We start from the raw sequence: 18,898 nt of genomic DNA, 5'->3' as shown, positions 1-18,898 counted from the left end.
TTCTTCTGGGCAGCCGAAGCCGCACCTGAATACTTGGTTGAGGGGCTCTCCCGAACAGAGACCAAGGGAGGAAGGAACCTGAGGGCCACTCATCCTCCCCCTCGACGTCAGGGCAAGCCCGAGGACTCACACCCTTCATCCGTGAGAAAAACACACACAAAAGTGAAAGAATGAGGTTGACATCTATTGATGTGAAACTTTTTTTTTTTTTAGTTTTGGTGAAAGGTATAAACCTCTGGTATGTCAGTACCCCTATTGGAGGGATTCTCCTAACTTCTTGTGAGGTCATATACATATTGAGTTTTAAAGTGCATTATGAACAATTATGCACATAGATGTGTGATACAAAGAGGGGCCATATGTTCAGCAGTCGGTGACCCTTACTGATTGGATGGTTAGAGTGGTAATTAGTCCAGGGAGTAACATAGCAAGTGGTCATCACTCCAATGAGTGAGACCAGCAGGAGTTATAATTGGGGAGGTGCAGAAGTTTTTAGGTAAGGGAAAGCGGGTGATGAAAATAAATAATTTGTTTTCTAAACACAAGTGGACATACCTTTGCACCTGTCTTTCCAACGAGACCTATAAGACCCTTAAAAAAAACAGAAACAGTATATTAAAAAAATATGTTATGGGATAGGCTGTCGAGCAGACATACGTTTAAGTCCCCCCATGCACCATTAGCGCCCCTTAATGGGCAACCCCTCATTCCCACCGGGCCTCTCTCCCTCGGTATTTAGGTGGTGGACAAATAAGGGGTTTCTAAGGTTGGCTGATTTGAGCGATCACCGGGGATTGTTAACTAGAGCCCAGCTGCGGGAGAAATATTCCCTCCCTGATGGGGAATACTATTGCTATGCTCAAACTTCTAATTTTGTAACCTCACTTAAGCGTAAGAGTGACATCACTACCTCCACACATAGAGTATCTATGCCGTACGTTGAATAAGCAAAAAAGCTATATATCCACGATATATAACATACTGCATGACGATGACACTAAACTTTCGTATATGCTACGCTGGGAGGAGGATTTGAATGAGAATTTAGACCGCGCTGATTGGAACTCTTTAGCACAGTTTAACTCTAAATCCATACTCAATACTTCCTTAATAGAAGCTAACTACAAGGTGTTTCTACGATTGTACATGGTGCCGGTCAGGCTGGCGGCCGCGGTTCGCACTGCATCCTCCGACTGTTTTCGGGGATGCGGACAAGCAGGCACCGTCCTCCACATCTGGTGGACTTGCCCAAAAGTTAGACAATTTTGGATCCGTACATATAACTTTATCTATACATTAACCTAGTGAAAGCTCCCCAACAAGCCCTCTTGGGTAAACCGATCGAGGGGGTACCTAAACATACTAAACACCTCATAGATTTTATGTTCACGGCCGCTAAAATTGCAATCGCTCGTTCATGGCGCACCCCTGTAGTGCCGATTGAGCTACTAAAAGTTAAGCTGACCTGGATCATGATAAATGAATGGATGGTTGCGTTACTTAATGATAAGATGCGATTGTTTGACAGGACCTGGGACCCCTGGATCAGGTATTTGGCCGGCCCCCCTTAGGAGCGAAAATGCCGTTGTTCCCTCGGACTGTGGGTCTTGAAAGCTTGCCCCGCTTGGGGGAGACGGACCTGGATGGCGACCCCTCCTTTCCCGCCGCTACTGTTCCCTTTTCCCTTCCCCCATTCCTTCCCTGCTGCCTTTTCCAATTTTCCATGTTACCTGGATTCCTTCTTTCTTTCTTTTCCCTCTTCCTTTTTATTTTTTCTTTCTTTTCAGTGCACTGACAGCTGGATGATGCCTCCCCTAGTCAAGTGTGCTAAATTGGGGTTGGGGGCTGCCTCCCTCTGGGGGCGCAGTGAGTTCCCATAGGGGCGCCTGGGGGGGGGGGCGGGTCCCGGGCCAACCGACCTTTAGTGTGGCAGAGTGGGGGCTCTGTTTCTACCTCGATTTTAGTCGATATCTCACTGCTTCTACTGTATTTTTTTTCTGTTTCTATATATATATATATATATATATATATATTTATATTTCATGTTCCAAACATGCTGTACCACTTTATATTTTTATGGCTGAGCCGTGTTGGCTCATTTTGCACTGTTATGCCTTTTATTCTTTTTTACGAAAACTCAATAAAAAAATATTGAAAATTAAGAAAATATGTTTACATTATTGAATGCCAAACTATTAGTAAGCATTTTTATAGAGGTTCTGTAGTATGAATTCCTGGTAATGCTTTATCAAAATGTATTTTCCATTTCTTTAAGAAGTATTTAAACCTTAAAAAATAAGCCATCTTATTTTTTGGACGGACTGAGAAAAGGTATGATGCGATGCTATTGGCTGAATATCACTACTCTTTACATTGCCTTATGGAATTTCAGCAATTATTACACGACTAAACAGGATTAAGATGGTGGACAACACACTGTAAGACTTACCCTCTCCCCTGGTTCACCCTTCGCTCCTGGCTGACCAGGATTGCCAATGCCTTGAGCACCCTAATTATAAAAAAAAAAGAATACAATCTACTAAGGTAAATAAGAATGATATTGATGATCATTTTTATAAGGTTTTTGTATATAGAGCTCGTTTTAGATATCCCATTCCTTCACTATTCACATTTACATGAACTTATTATATTCTAATATGAACCAAAATTAAAAAAAAAAAACAAAAAAAAACAAAATGGCCATAGTGCATGTATTCTTGTAGGACTTACAGTACAGATTTGTTAGATTGTAAGATTCTCTGGGACAGGGCCTAGTTTAAATGTTAATTTACTCTAAAGTAGCTGTAAAGTATTGCTGAATAGGACACCACTATATAACTAAATAAACCCAGGCTAAAAAAAAAGTTGTATTTTTGTTACATTATGATACTTCCCGATACTTTAGAGCAGTCGTCTCTAAATTGCAGCCCGGATGCTGGATGTGGCTCTTTGCTTGCATTTATTATTCTTCCCACTGTCAGCAACAGTGGGGCATAGTTCCTGACACTGACAACTGGGCCCTTCTCCTTCCATTGACACCAATGATAGGGCACTATTCCTCCCACTGACATCAATGATAGGGCACTATTCCTTCCACTGACACCAATGATGGGGTACTATTCCTTCCACTGACACCAATGATGGGGCCCTATTCCTCCCACTAACACCAATGATAGAACACTATTCCTCCCACTGACACCAATGATGTGGCAATATTTATACCACTGATACCAATGATGGGGCACTATTCCTTCCACTGACACCAACACCAATGATGTGGCACTATTCCTCCCACTGACACCAATGATAGGGCACTATTCCTTCCACTGACACCAATGATGGGGTACTATTCCTTCCACTGACATCAATGATGGGCACTATTCCGCCCACTGACACCAATGATGGGCACTATTCCTCCCACTGACACCAATGATGTGGCACTATTCCTTCCACTGACACCAATGATGGGGCACTATTCCTCCCACTGACACTAATGATGGGGCACTATTCCTCCCACTAACACCAATGATAGAACACTATTCCTCCCACTGACACCAATGATGTGGCACTATTTATACCACTGATACCAATGATGGGGCACTATTCCTTCCACTGACACCAACACCAATGATGTGGCACTATTCCTCTCACTGACACCAATGATAGGGCACTATTCCTTCCACTGACACCAATGATGGGGTACTATTCCTTCCACTGACATCAATGATGGGCACTATTCCTCCCACTGACACCAATGATGGGCACTGTTCCTCCCACTGACACCAATGATGGGGCACTATTCCTTCCACTGACACCAATGATGGGGCACTATTCCTTCCACTAACACCAATGATAGAACACTATTCCTCCCACTGACACCAATGATGTGGCACTATTTATACCACTGACACCAATGACGTGGCACTTTTTCTCCCACTGATACCAATAATAGGGCACTATTTATTCCACTGAGACCAATGATGGGGCACTATTCCTCCCACTAACACCAATGATAGAACACTATTCCTCCCACTGACACCAATGATGTGGCACTATTTATACCACTGACACCAATGACGTGGCACTTTTTCTCCCACTGATACCAATAATAGGGCACTATTTATTCCACTGAGACCAATGATGGGGCACTATTGCTTCCACTGACACCAATGATGGGGCACTATTCCTCCCACTAACACCAATGATAGAACACTATTCCTCCCACTGACACCAATGATGGGGCATTATTCCCTCCACTGACACCAATGACGTGGCACTTTTTCTCCCACTGATACCAATAATAGGGCACTATTTATTCCACTGAGACCAATGATGGGGCACTATTCCTTCCACTGACACCAACACCAATGATGTGGCACTATTCCTCCCACTGACACCAATGATAGGGCACTATTCCTTCCACTGACACCAATGATGGGGTACTATTCCTTCCACTGACATCAATGATGGGCACTTTTCCTCCCACTGACACCAATGATGGGGCACTATTCCTTCCACTGACACCAATGATGGGGCACTATTCCTTCCACTGACACCAATGATGGGGCACCATTCCTCCCACTGATACCAATGATGGGGCACTAATCCTTCCACTGACACCAATGATGGGGCACTATTCCCTCCACTGACACCAATGACGTGGCACTTTTTCTCCCACTGATACCAATAATAGGGCACTATTTATTCCACTGAGACCAATGATGGGACACTATAGCTCCCACTAACGATGGGACACTATTCCTCCCCTAATACCAAAGATGGAGTGCTATTCCTCCCCCTAATAGCAAACAGGGGACACTGTTTACTTCCACTGACACCAGCACACCTTCAACTCCCACTGGCGACAGTCCAGCCCCCTTAAGAACAGTAAACTGGCTTTTTGTAGAAAATTTGGAGACCCCCTGCTTTAGAAATATGGTATTAATGTTCAGTACTTACCCGATCTCCTTTGAGTCCTGGCTCTCCTGTGGCGCCCCTTGGTCCCTCTGGTCCTTGAAGACCTCGATCTCCCTGTTGGTAAACGTGAAAAAGAATAAAAAAAATAAATAAAACTGTCAATATTATTGCCCAAGTGCAGTTCCACTCTGCTCTGTAGCCCTACTTCATTCAGTTTATGTGTGTACGTTGTGGTAAGCTCAGGCCATTCACTGAACTCCACCTTGCTCCCCAAATCTTTGAACTTTTAATATAATAAGAGGTACTAGAGAATCCCCTATGCAACCATTTGTGCTCATAACTAGAGTTGAAGATAGATTTTGCAGTTCAGCCAAACTTTTTGAAAACATGAACCTCCAAAATTCAGAATTCCTGAACTGAAAGCTCTGTTCAAGTAACTAGGATCTACAACACAAAATGTAGAGGCTGCAGCATGTGCACATTTATTAAAGAAGAGGAATCTAATATTGCATATGCAACCAGGGTATTCATTTGAAGGACAGATGCTTGCCACATGTTTCCCAAATCCTGGGCTTTTGTGGAATAAGCCGGACTTACATACAGTCTCTTCCTCCCTTCTGATCCATCTGCAGAGGGCTAACTTGGTTGGGGCATAACTTTCTAAGGAACAATGAGCTAAATACTACCAAGGCCAATGTGAATAATGGCCTGGTGCATCATTAGACCTAGAGCAGTGGTGGCAAAACCTTGGCACCCCTGATGTTTTGGAACTACATTTCCCTTGATGTTCAGCTACACCGCAGAGTATATGAGCATCATGGGAAAAGTAGTTCCAAAATATTTGGGGTGCCAAGGTTTGCCATCACTGACCTAGATGAACTTACTTTACCGTGTGTCTTTAACCCTGAATTACACCCCTGCACCCACCCCTGGATTGGGCCACTGCAGGCCCACATGGTCTCTGACTTTGAATGTTTCTACAAATATATGTTTGTACCTAAAGCATTACAAGCTCCTGGAGAGACGACTTTTAGGTTGCAAAACATGCTGAGCAATACTTTACCTAATGATCTCTAACGAAGGTGGAACCCCTACATCTGAAGAGTTTACAGGCATTGCCTTATTTATTCTACAGCTCCTATGCATGGTTATAAGAGGGGAGACACACTTTGTGTATACTGTACCTTCAGTGCTTTGTTTTTATGATGAGTTTTATAACAAGTTGAATAATGTAGTGAACTTTTATGGGTTTTGTGAATAAAGATTTGTATAACTTTTAACCTTATTGTCGTGTTTGTGCCTAAAAAACTCTATATACACATTTTTTCATTTTTTGTTGTTCACGTAAATAAGAAACAAAACCAGTGTGTATTACAGCGTAGAAAAAGATGCACAGCTGTGCAGAATGGATTGGGAAGCTCAGTCAACCCAGTCTGATGGAATGTTGGGGCCAAAATGTTGGGGCGAAAAACGGATTTGAGCACTGTCTACTTTTTCCAGGGATAAGAAAGAAGGATGGGACCTGAGGACACTGGAAGTCAAGCTAAGGGGACAAAGACAACAGCAGAAGCAACAGAAATGCACAAATAGCCTTTGGAGGAGACTTTGGTCCCTTTTAGGAATAAAATCTGAAAAAAGTAACATGGAAATTCCAATTTGGATTGGGGCATCCAAATTCATTAAACTTCGTCTACATTTAATGTGATTTGAATTTCATGATCAACTCAAGGCCTTGTGAAGAGGAATCCATGGTATTTTAAAAGTATATATTGTTTTTGAAAACAGACTGGTTAAACACAATTGCAAAACCAATTAAAAATAACTTAATGGGGCTTTAGAGGTACCATACTTTTACATCATTCAGTCGCTTTGGAGGACCTGAAAGAGTTTAGTCATTTGAGTAATAACAATTGTAACAAGATGTTATTGATGGTGTAATGAGGGCAGTGCTTATAGAATATATTTCCATAACATCTATCAGCTATTTTACATACATGCTATATAGGAGTTTCATGAACCATATTAAAAGATGGACTTTTTAGATATATTACTAAATAATGTATATGTGTAAGTATGGTATAAAGTCCCATTAAGGTTTTTTTTTTTATTGGTTTGGTTTGATTTAAAGGGATGTTGATATCGCCAGTATGGGCAATTGACTTTTCCAATGAATAGATACCTGTATTACATTTTATTATTAGCACAATTGCAAATAATTTGCCAAGTTAAACAATTCCTATTGCATTTTGCTTGGCGATCAGCTAGGTTATGCTAATGCTTTTTCATTACTTTTTTTAAATGTTCTTCCTTTGTCTTCTTTTTCTTTCATACAGTTAAAAAAAGTTACATTTTGGCTTTGTGTATATGAAACCCAAGAGGTATATAATCTCACCTTAACTCCTTTCATTCCAGGTGCTACGGAAATCTGGAAAATGTACAAGACACATTGGTAACAGACTAAGATAAGCCTTACAATTGCAATGGTGAAATGATCCTATTTACTTACCACTTGGCCAGGCTCACCAGGAGCTCCTTGGTCACCCTGAAACAGCACATAGAGAGTGTCTGAGAATGTCATTGAACAGCCCCATTTTGGTATCCTGGTTTAAGCGGCTTTTGGGATATGATGGTTTTATGGAAACTGATTGATCTGTTCTGTGATACATAGTTTCTCATCCCTTGGTACTTGTTCACCAAGGGGTACCTATGATATGTTCAAGAGGTGCTTCATCTTGTCCAAACCATTCAATAACAGTTTTAGAAAGTAATAGATTGTGCAGTAGTTAATCACATTCAACTGGACATGTTCTGTAATGCTAAAGATGTTTCGTAACCTATAAAAGCCACTTACATTCTAATGAGCGTCAGGAACATACCCCAACATTTATAACTAGACATGTTTCTGACACTCATTGGAACCGAAGAAGTGGTTTGGAGAAGCTATGAAATGTCTTCAACAATACAGAACATGTCCAGCTGGGTGTGATGAACTACTACAGGCTATACCATGGTTTTGACAAAAGAAAACTTCACAGAAATAAATTATGTCTAAAACCTAAATTTTAAGCCTAAAAATCTAAATTGTTCCAGTAAATGTACCTGCTTTTACTTTTATTAGCTGAAAAACTAGTGCCCTTCTAGTTTCACTTTGTTACTAAAGATGAGACTTTCCTGACTTTGTGGACTTATTTCTCCCACCCATCATTCTCCTGTGGATATGGAATGCCCCAACAATCACAACGTCTGTTCTATTTATCTTCTCACTATCCAGAAACATACTGGTTGGTTAGGTGAACTGGAATTAGAGTGCATACAATAGATGCTTGCTTATAATGGTGATGTAACACGCCAGAACTAAAAGAGTCCCATAGAACTGATATCAATCCCCTCATTGGCTGCTGTAACTAATTGCAATACATGGCAAAAGTGGTATCCTGCAGGGAATATTAAAGTCACCACTGGGCAAAGAGGGATATGCTCCAATTCTGGACAGTGATGGGGCCCCCTTGCAGAGCCCAAGAGTTTTGTGGAACTTTGGATGAAAAACCCTGTAGCCAGTGGTGTATTTAGGTTTTGTGCTGCCCTAGGCCGGACTAAACCCGTGCACCCCCTAATTTAACTACGACCCACCCCTTCCTGTGAAGGCCACACCCCATTATGTTTCAGACCCGCCCTGTCATCTGTAAACCACACCCCTTCCTCATTAGGCTCCACCTTTTCCTTTTTTGAGCTCCATCTCTTCCTCTCTGTACCTTAAAAGTGGGTACAAAGTGCCTACTTGTATATTTTGTGGTTTTGTATGGGTACGTCATTTCGCAGGAGCACTCCTGGGGCAAGCTTGTGCTCCTGGGGGCCCCCGCTAGGCAGCGGGGATGCCAATCCACAGGGCCGGTGGCTGCAATTGCCACCGGGCCCCCGCGATCGATCCACACTGAGAGAGAAGAGCGGTCAGCTGTTGTACACGCGGCAGACTGTTGTTCTCTCTGAAATGATCACAGAGCGCCTGTGATCCTCCTATTTAGGATCGCATGTCTCTGTGGTCATTTCACAAGTCCCCCCCCCATACAGTTAGAAAACACCCCCTAGGCTCACATTTAGCACCTTGATCACCCCTGGGTTAACCCCTTCCCTGCCAGTGTCATTAGTACAGGAACAGTGCATATTTTTAGCACTGATTACTGTAGTAATGTCACTGGTCCCCCCAAAAGTGTCAAAAATGTCAGTTAGAGGTCCCATCTGTCCGCTGCAGTCCCACTAAAAATCGCAATTGCCGCCATTACTAGTAAAAAAAAAAAATGAATTAAATGAAAATGACATTTCTCCTAGTTTGTAGACGTGATAACTTTTGCGCAAACCATTCAAAATACACTTATTGGGATTTTTTTACCAAAAATATGTAGCAGAAACCAAATTGGCCTAAAAGGATAAAAACATTTAGATTTTTTTAATTTTAATAACAAAATTAATAAAAATTGCAGAGTTGATCAAATACCACCAAAAGAAAGCTCTATTTGTGGGGAAAAGTACATCAATTTTTTTAGTGTACAGCGTCGCACGACTGCGCAATTGTCCGTTAGTAATGCAGTCCTGAATTGCAAAAAATGGCCTGGTCATTAAGGGGGAAAATCTTCCAGTCCAGAAGTGGTTAAAGCTTGGAGCACTTTGCAGTACATGAACTTTCCCTGCCTGTGAACTGTTAAATGTGTTTGCATTAATTTCAGCGTGCATGGAGCACTTGTGTACATGCTGAAACCAATGCAAATTCATTTACCATTTCACATGCAGTGAAAGTTCATGTACTGCAAAGTGCTCCATATTTGTTAAAAATATATTTACTGCAAAAATGTAATGGAATTATTAATTTATAATTGTAGCAATAGCAGTGGGTGGTAACCTAAAATTGTGATTCCTACCTGCTGTTGGATGTCCTGACCTGGTTGGGGGTTCCCTTTTCCTCCTCTCTCTCCTCCTCCTCGACATAGATAGACCCGTCCCGGGGAGAAGTTAGTCCCTCTTACACGCCACGCGGAGGGTGGGTAGGTGGAGCATTTGGCTCCGCCCCCACCCACACATTGAGGTGCATCCCGTCTGGCCACTCACTGCCGCTCTATGGGGGCAACAGTCCCTCCCTCCCTGGCAAGTATGTACGCCCCTCAGGGCTGGGACAAGGCCATCCAGCACCCTGGGCAAAGATGGCAAACTGCGCCCCCCCCCATGTGTATTCACAATTCACATCTCGGTGTCAGTGTGACACCCGCTGGGAGTGAAGGCAGCTTCTCTGTCGTCTTGTCTCCAGTCATGTGATATGTCACATGGTAAGACAGTCTGCCCTCACTCTATAGTGGCACTGTGCTGAGACAAAGGCATTTAACGCAGTTCCGGGGAGGTTGCAGTGTGGCCTTATTTACTTGAACAGGTTGCCTTCAGCAGATGTTAGTGCATGCTGAAAGTGACGGGCGGTATAATTCCTGCCACTGCTGCAAATCAAAATATTGCAGCAGTGGCATCTGTAAACCTCTAGCTGCTGCCTCTGGCAGGAGTGATAGGGAGCTGTATTATGAGGCTCAGCAGCATGTTTTATTGCCTGCCAACCGCAAGTGTAAATGAGCCCATGACTAGGTTCACACTGTTACAGGTGGTTGCATGTGCGGGACAGCGTGTAAATGGCACCAATTCCCGCACCCACAACCACCTGCAGGAAAAATTCCCTGCTCTTTTACAGATGCACAAGGCTGCCATTTATTCTTATTGGCACCCCCACACATCTGAAAATGCAGCACATTTTTTGGTGCGGGACACTGCATGGTGCTTTTGCACCATGCGATTTCCCTTCGGCTGCGTTTTCCTAAAGGTGTAGGGACCTGTTTCCTGCAGATACAGTAGTCCATTTAAATGAATGTGCTGCTGTGCCTGCGCAAATGTGAGTCACAGCAAACACATTAGTGTGAACCTGACATAAAGGAAAATACATACAGCAAGGTGCCTCCAACATATTTTACTTAATAGCACAAAGTCACTTTATAAAATACCTCTGCTGAGTACTCCCCTATTTATCAATCATATACTGTACACAGTGCTCAGATGAAAAGAGCAGAACATCACTGCATTGTACCTGTAATTCTCAGAGTTCTTGGGTTTAATCTGGGCATCTTCTATCTGCTTCTGTCCCCCATCTGAGTGTCAGCCTGCCCTCCACCTGCATTGCTTTAGTATCCTTAGCTCTGCCATGAGTCCCGACATTTTCTTCATCTTCTGCTAGCCTCTATCCCCGCCCACTGGCCCGCCCACCATGTATAGCACTTCCCTAGACCATTAACTACAGGTCTGATAGGAGGTGGGCGGGGACAGAAGATGCAGAAAACGTCGGGACTCAACCTGGACACAGAGCTAAGAATTCTAAAGCAATGCTGGTGGTGGGCGGGCTGACGATCGGGGACAGAAGCAGAGAGAAGATGCTGACACTAAACCCGAGCCCTAAGCATGCAAAAGCCTTGCAGGTGGTGCTCACATTATCAGCACTTCACCTCCGCTGCGCCCTCCCTCCCGCCCACCCCTTGTACGAGCCCTGACGCGGCGACGCCCCTTCACTAAAAGCTGGAGAGTGGAGACTGTGTGTGTGGGAGGAGGCGGTGACAGGCAGGCAAGGACCAGGGGAGCAGACAATGAGGCGGGACTCGGCACGCAAAGTGACGGGCGCACTGCAGACGGGCCTCACAGAGCTTACGAGCTTACCGTTTTTTTTTTTTTTTTTTTTATGCGAGGGCAGCGGCTTTTTTGCCGCCCCCCCACAAAGTGCCGCCCTAGGCCTAGGCCTTGTCGGCCTAGGCCAAAATACAGCAGTGCCTGTAGCAGAGTCTAAACTCTTCTGGGGGATGCAATAGGAGAGGTTTTTAAAACGTGTACATGCCAGTACTTAAAGAATGTAAAATGCCAGAATTGTAAGGGTACCATCAAGCTGATATTTATCCCCTCAATGGCACTCAGCTACTTTAACTCACTACACTACATGGCAGATGTGGTATCCTTCAGGGAATATTGAAGTCACCATTGGGCAGAGAGGAATATGCTCCAATTGTGGCCAGTGGTGGGACCCCCTTGCAGAACCCTAGATTTTTTTGGAACTTTGGTTGAAAAACCTTATAGCAGAGTGTACACTTTTCTTGGGGAGGAACTATGAGAGGTTTTCATACCCTGTACAGTCCTAAGCCAACACTGTATCGATAGAAGGAAAAATAAGTGCTTCCAAGATTTCTCTGCGCTGACCAAACAAAAAGAAAAGCTAAATACAATTAGGAGATATGTGCCTTACAAGCCTTCAGAGGGTGCTACTTACCTTTTCACCTCGGAGACCCTGTAGCCCTATAGGTCCCTGTGAAGAAAACAGTATAAAATGTTACTTGCAAGATCTGAGTCCAGTCCATTACATTAAGGTCATAAGAGAAAGAAAGATAGGCTGGGAACTGCATCTAGTTTGTAAATGTAAAGGAAACTATACAATCAGATTCTAATTCGAGGATCAGATTTAACCCTTAAGATAATGCTGAACCTAACACCTAATCCTTACCTTTGATCTAAACCCAGCCATCGAATATCAACATCAACCCTAAACCTGATATTTAGGGGTTTATTTATAAAATTTTTGTTGCATAAATAACAGCAACAGCCACTAGATGGAGGAGATGATGTAAGAGTTGATTCACTGGAAAACACACAGTGAAATTTAGTTCAGTTTTCATGAATGTTTCTGACATTCGTGCAATAAATGTTTTATATATATCCCTTAAAGTGTATGTCTGAGCAAAATAAAGACATATTCAGTACATCTCTGAAATACTGGCACATTTATCCATGTGTCAACCCTTTAAAAATGCTGCAAGTAACGAAAATGATATGTTGATCTGCAAGAAGTCCAGTGTGCTCCTAACACCATGTAATAAGCTGACAATGCTGCCTGTGCTGCCCTGAATTTCCAAGCAGTGTTGCCTGAGTTCCTCACCGCCACCTGACTACAGGCCATCACCCTCCGCCACCTGACTACAGACCATCTCCCTCTTATAATATAAAGATTAGGAGAGGGGGAGTGCTCTGTAGTCCAACAGAGGAAAATGTAGGCAGGGCTAACAATGCAGCATGTGAATTCAGGTAGTGTTGTCAGCTCAAACAGGAAGTTGGAAGCACGCTGGATTTCTGGCAGATAAACAGGTATTTTTCTCTGCTTTCAACATTTTTAAAGAGATAAAACATGGGGGAATGTAAAAGTGTTGCTTATGTTTTTTTTTTTGCCAGACATACACTTTAACCTGGAATTTGAATCATAAACTCTAACATTAAGCCCAATCCCTAATGTCCAGTACAAGCCTTAATGTGCCTAGGACAAAATGGGCCTAAGAAATGAATTAAATAGTTCTATTGGTGTTGTGTATTGCTTCATTGTCTGGTCTTTTGTAACAATGGAGGAAGTTCTCCCACTCTTTCTCAGGAACTGATTTTTTTTCCCCCACAAGTCTATATATATATTATAATATAATATAATATAATATATTATATTATACATCATGGGACTACAATTTAGGCCCATTTTGGGAAAAGGACTGATGTGACCTACAAAATTATCTCTGTAACAGAAATATGTCAGTGGTACACAATATACTAAAAAGAACTGGAATAAGTACCAAAAATAATGTCTCAAAAAATGTATATTTGTTTAAAAACATATTAGCAAAAATAGACTTACCGCAGGTCCTGTAGATCCTGGTTGACCATTCTGGCCTGGACTTCCCTAAAATGTAACATATTTTAGAACAATAATTAGGGAATATTACATATTCACATCTACAGTTAAGAGAAAAATGCTGAGTCCCCAAGTTAAAGGGTTCTTTAGTCCTCTCCCTATTCAGAAATATGTTCTAGGTCAAATTTTATCCAAGGAAACATTGGTAAAGCTATAAAGGAACTTTATAATAATATTGATAAATACATACTAAATAAAATCTGTAACTTGACAAAAAACAGCAAAAGTGTTTTCTATAAATTCTCTAACGCATGGTCATACCAAATGTATTATACATTGAACGCATTAATAAATGAATAAATAAACAATTCACAATAAACACAAAAGAAAAACAAAAAAAAACAAAGAAAACAAGTTAGGCACCTAAAAAGCATAAAAACTAAAAAGAAACAGATTATTTATAAAACAACACAAATAAACTAAGATAATAAAAAAAAAAAATCAAGCAATTGGGCCCTTTTCATATGGGCATTTCATCAGTCCATTTTTGACCACGCAATGTATTACTATTGATAGCGTTCAAGTGAATCTGAACCTTAAAATTTAAGATATGCTATGTTATAGTGACCTTCAAGAAATTATAAATGTGCCTAAGCAGTATCCTGAAATATCTACTTTTTGTCTTGAATGACCGCTGCACAAAAGCAATGCACTTCCTTTGCCTAGGCACTCCTGTACCTTCAACTTTGTAGCCTTATATCTTCAGGGGGAGATCATCTAAAGCCCTGCTGCCTCTGACTGCTAGTCTCACCAGATTTGGAATTAAATTTGGTGATGTCACAACTGTGCTGCTCACTGTTCTCCTCCTGGAGGGGAAGCTGTACCTGAGGACCTGCAAAGCAAGGATCTCTCTGCTTCTACTTCATTCTGTGGATCATTATTTTCTGAACATCTCCTGATGGTTCTTTATTATTACCCCACCAATCATCAGATCACCATTCATCACAGCGGCAACTCTGACATGAGGAAGCAAAGCCCTGCCTCTACCAAATGGCTGCCTCCACACAAAGACAGTGCAGAAAAACACATGGTAAGTCAATGAAAGACAAAGGATCAGCTGGAGGGAGATCACAGGCAAAACTGGGGACTGGTTCTTTTACCTTTGTCTTCAGACAGGTGACCTTTGTCAGCTTCCATAGTTCAGGTCCTCTTTAAACAGTGGGGTTTAACCCATTTGCTGCCAGATCCGTACATTGTACGGACATGACAGCGGGAGGTTTCACACATAATCCGGTGGCTGTAGTCACCAGGATTGTGTGTAAAACTGAAAAACAGACTCCTGCCTGTCAGGTGGAAGCATTTGCCCAATTGCTTCCACACACCCAGTAGTGCCCCCCCCCCCCCCCCACCACCATGTATTCTGGGCTCCGCTTGCCCATCCACCAGCCCGGGACCAATAAGGCGGGTGCCAGTAGGTGGAGGGGAGGGTGAAGAGCAGACACACATCCGCACTCCTCTCCTTCTTGCTGTGACTCGGAAAGAGAGGTGTACCTATCACTTTCTCCAACTAGCATAGCCGGGAAACCATGCAATTCAACGTATTTTGCATTGCAATACATTCAGTGGAACACAGGGGAGACATGACTCATTAAAGAGAACCTGTCACCTAAAAATAACCACATAGGGGACTCTTTGTCCCCTATGTGATGAACTTAAAAAAAAATAATAATAATTTTTTTTGCAAAAAAAATAAAGTTAAACCCAAGCACATAAAATCCCTCCCCCTCCCCTCCCCTCCCCCCCCCCCCCCAGCCCAAAAAAGTAAATTGGGGGACTGACTGTGAAAACTAGCTTACAGTTGATTACTCCCTTTGTTGCAGACTAATTGAAGTTATCCTTAATGACCATGCAAATTCTTTTTCTTTTTTCTTTCACTTTCAACCATAACCTATCCATACTTGTCCTGCATATATAAATCAAAAATATCCTGTGTGATAAGAGGGGTTTACTGACCTTAAGACCTTGGAAACCTTGAGGACCACGTTCACCCTGTAAAAGTAAAAAGCCAATAAACAATCGACTTAGGTATATCCCCCTGTGCCCTCATATAATATGGCGGTGTGGGTGTCAACTAAATTGTAATTACAGTCAATGGTTTTTTTTGTAAGGAAAGGTTTTATGTATCTCCTGCTATCTGTTCTGGTGAAAAACTGTTGCTAGTAGAGGAGGAAAATGATAATATAGCCCACCTAACAGTAGTTGTGTTGGATGTGCAGAATTGTAGAATGTGCCTGTTTAGTGAGCCTGTCTGGATACAATTACATCATCCTCATTTACCCTTTGGCTGGAATTATTTTATTTCTTTATTTTTTTGTATTGGTTGACAAATTACTGTCATAGCACCGTACGTTGAGCAGTCAATTAATAGAAAAAAAAAAAAAAAAGACACAATCGACGAACCCCCTTGCCCCCACATACCCTCCTTATACTCACCTGTCTCCAACCCAGAAAATGATGGGCTATTCCACCTCCATGCCCACACCTTTCTATTTCTATAGTATGTGCCCATACTATGGAGCACAGAGAGTGTGGCATGCATGCACTGGCTCAACACTGGCTGTGCACTGCCAACTGCCCTGCTGACATGCCTAAACATGGAAGCAATGGGGTTGATTTACTATAGACAAAAAGGCTCTTTACTTTGCAAGGGACCTGCACTTTGCATGGGAATTTCCCCCAGAGCTTAGTGAATGTGGTGAAATTTCAGTTTGCAAAGAAGACCCGATCATGTGTAAGGAAAATCATGGAAGTCAGCAGAGCTTTAACTTATTCATTAAGCTCTAAGGAATTATTTTCTGAAGTGCAACTATCTTTGTAAAATGAGCATTCTATATGCCTTTAGTAAAGCAATCCCAATTTACTTTTATTTCATGATAACTTTTTTTTTTTTCTTAATCAAAATAATTAGACAACAAGAACCTTGCTGATTCATGAAAGGCCAAATTTGATGGAAAAATCTTCTTTAAAATAGTTTCAAAATCAAACTGTTCTGGGTGCAAGATATATTGTATATTGTGTGTAGTTGCACTAGGGTTGAACTTTTGGAACCAACAACCCTTCCAGCACCTCAGGACTGCATGGTCACTTGTCCTGGACTAATACTTAGGCATATTTATCAAGGTATTTTTCCCATTCACCTTATTTCCAGGTTCTCCATCTTGGCCAGGCAGTCCTCGGTCACCCTGACGGCAAAAAACAAAAATAAATTTTAGATTAAAGTAATGCAGAACTGTACATAAGGTCGAAAGAGGCACTTCTTTATTGGCTTCTCAAGTCTCCCTTTGGATAAGGGTGTGGTAGGCAGGAGCCATGATGAGTTCCCTCCCAAGCCAGCATTCACAGCAGTGGATACCAAGAACTATCACCCCTTCTAAAGCCTTGGCTGCTCACATACCGGATTCTTTTGGGTCACAGTACATACAGTATAGATTATGCCAGTCCCATTTAAAAAGTACCAGGACTCAGTCAAAAGGCGTGTGCTGTATTAAAAAATCATAATTTTATGGATGAGTATAATATCAGCCAGGTATCAGGAGGATAATAACAAATTTACATTTTTATTGCAAGGGTGACTTTTTTCTTAAATGACTGGCAAATTGATTGTCAAACTATTTGCCTACGTTAAATATTTAAAACAACTTATAAATAGCTTTTAAAAAAACAGATAAAAATGTGAAACTCAAGAGGTAATTGTTGTACTTACTTTTCCTCCTTGCTCACCAGGTGGACCTCTGGGTCCCTGAAGAATATAAAAAAAAACATGCCCTGAATTAGTCACCACGTAAAGTTCTCTGTAAGCTTATTATTTCATGCAATTAATAAAGCATTTATTTGCAGCGCAATTTAGATTTCCGACATAGGATAAACAAAAACAGCTCTAGACCACCCTGATTTGAGGTCTGATATGATGTGCAGGTGAGGATTGGTAACCCCCACCACCACTGTCAGAAGCATTCACTATTGTTCGGAGAGGTTTTGCACATTTTTTGGAAGATCTTTGTGTCACTTTGTCGATCATTCCCTCTTTCCCATCTAGAAAGCAAAGGGAATGACTAATGCCCCGTACACACGTGCAGATTATCTGAAGACTTTTGTCTGTAGACTTACCAAAACCATATAATATGAGGTCAAACCTAAACACTTTCAATTTGTATGAAATCCAGCAGGCCCTTGCACTACATAGAAAAGGTAAATCTGCAGACAAAAGTCTTCAGATAATCTGCACGTGTGTACGGGGCATTAGCAATGTCCGTGAACCAACTGGAAAAGGTGTCAGGTCCCAGAGCAACAAAAAGATGGGCAAATGACTCTCCAAATCCAATCCAACATTCACTAGGAGAATTTTACCTGTTTTTGGCCAACTTTAGCTTTTTTTTTTGACAATCATTAGAATCCGAGGCTTCCAGGGACACGTACCCCCCTTTAACAACAGTGATGAGTTAGAACCCCCTTTTATTGCCATCTCTGTCCCCACTGAGGAGATGTACTCTTACCTGTCCCGGTGTCACCAAGACAAAGATTAGAAATCCCATAATTTAAATATAAAATCTAATAGACCCCAAATCGCTCCATAAAGAGGACTTTGTCACGACCTATGCCATCACAAGTAATGTTTTTCGTCCCTTGTGATTGCAATAAAGTTTGTACAAAAAAAAATGTAGATGTCTTCATGGGAGGAGGGGCCTTCTGAGCTTAACACACCCTCCCCCCTGCACGCCCGAGCTAAGGGCAGTTAGTGGAGAAGGCGCCGAGCGGGTCAAGCAGACGTCCAATCCCGCACTCTCTCAATTATGTAGCTTTGTTTTAAAAGCACCACACGGGAGACGGCCATGAGGCGCCAGTTATAACAGGCGGATTATTCTTGCACTGACGCTTGGCCTTTGACACCACATCCAGGCAATTCATCGGTTCAAAAACAGTGCAGGCCAACTTTAGCTTTTAGCTTGTGTGTGCCTGTAGAGGCAATTTCCGAAAGGTTGAATAACTTTTTACTACTTTTTTATTTTGTTACTTAAGGTTTTGGGAGGGTTTTGTTCATCTGGGTAGTTTGTCAGTTTGCCTATTTTCCAGCTCACACTGGTCTGGTCTGATCAATGTCTGACTGGTGAAGTATCTCCAGTTAGACCCACCAGCCCAACATATTTCATTAGTATTGGCCTGGGGGGAAAAATGCTTCAACTAAGTCCTCTC

At 42.1% G+C, this 18,898-nt stretch overlaps 1 protein-coding gene across 1 annotated transcript in view; it reads right to left on the bottom strand.

The window, feature by feature from the left end:
- The window catches only part of COL7A1 (collagen type VII alpha 1 chain), a 360,938-nt gene that overhangs the window by 139,719 nt on the left and 202,321 nt on the right, over nucleotides 1-18,898 (bottom strand). The window contains exons 44-52 of the mRNA XM_082266262.1: nucleotides 16,846-16,890; nucleotides 15,662-15,697; nucleotides 13,652-13,696; nucleotides 12,251-12,286; nucleotides 7,424-7,459; nucleotides 7,310-7,342; nucleotides 4,960-5,031; nucleotides 2,450-2,509; nucleotides 556-591 (exon numbers count right to left, since the gene is read on the bottom strand). Coding sequence (XP_082122388.1) covers nucleotides 556-591; nucleotides 2,450-2,509; nucleotides 4,960-5,031; nucleotides 7,310-7,342; nucleotides 7,424-7,459; nucleotides 12,251-12,286; nucleotides 13,652-13,696; nucleotides 15,662-15,697; nucleotides 16,846-16,890 — 399 coding nt within the window. The remainder of the gene's footprint in view (nucleotides 1-555; nucleotides 592-2,449; nucleotides 2,510-4,959; nucleotides 5,032-7,309; nucleotides 7,343-7,423; nucleotides 7,460-12,250; nucleotides 12,287-13,651; nucleotides 13,697-15,661; nucleotides 15,698-16,845; nucleotides 16,891-18,898) is intronic.

Source organism: Pelophylax lessonae (assembly GCF_965119305.1).
Source record: "Pelophylax lessonae genome assembly, chromosome: 8".
Lineage (NCBI taxonomy): Eukaryota > Metazoa > Chordata > Amphibia > Anura > Ranidae > Pelophylax > Pelophylax lessonae.
Note: the sequence above shows the minus strand (reverse complement) of the source record. Positions and strands in the feature narration are given on the sequence as shown.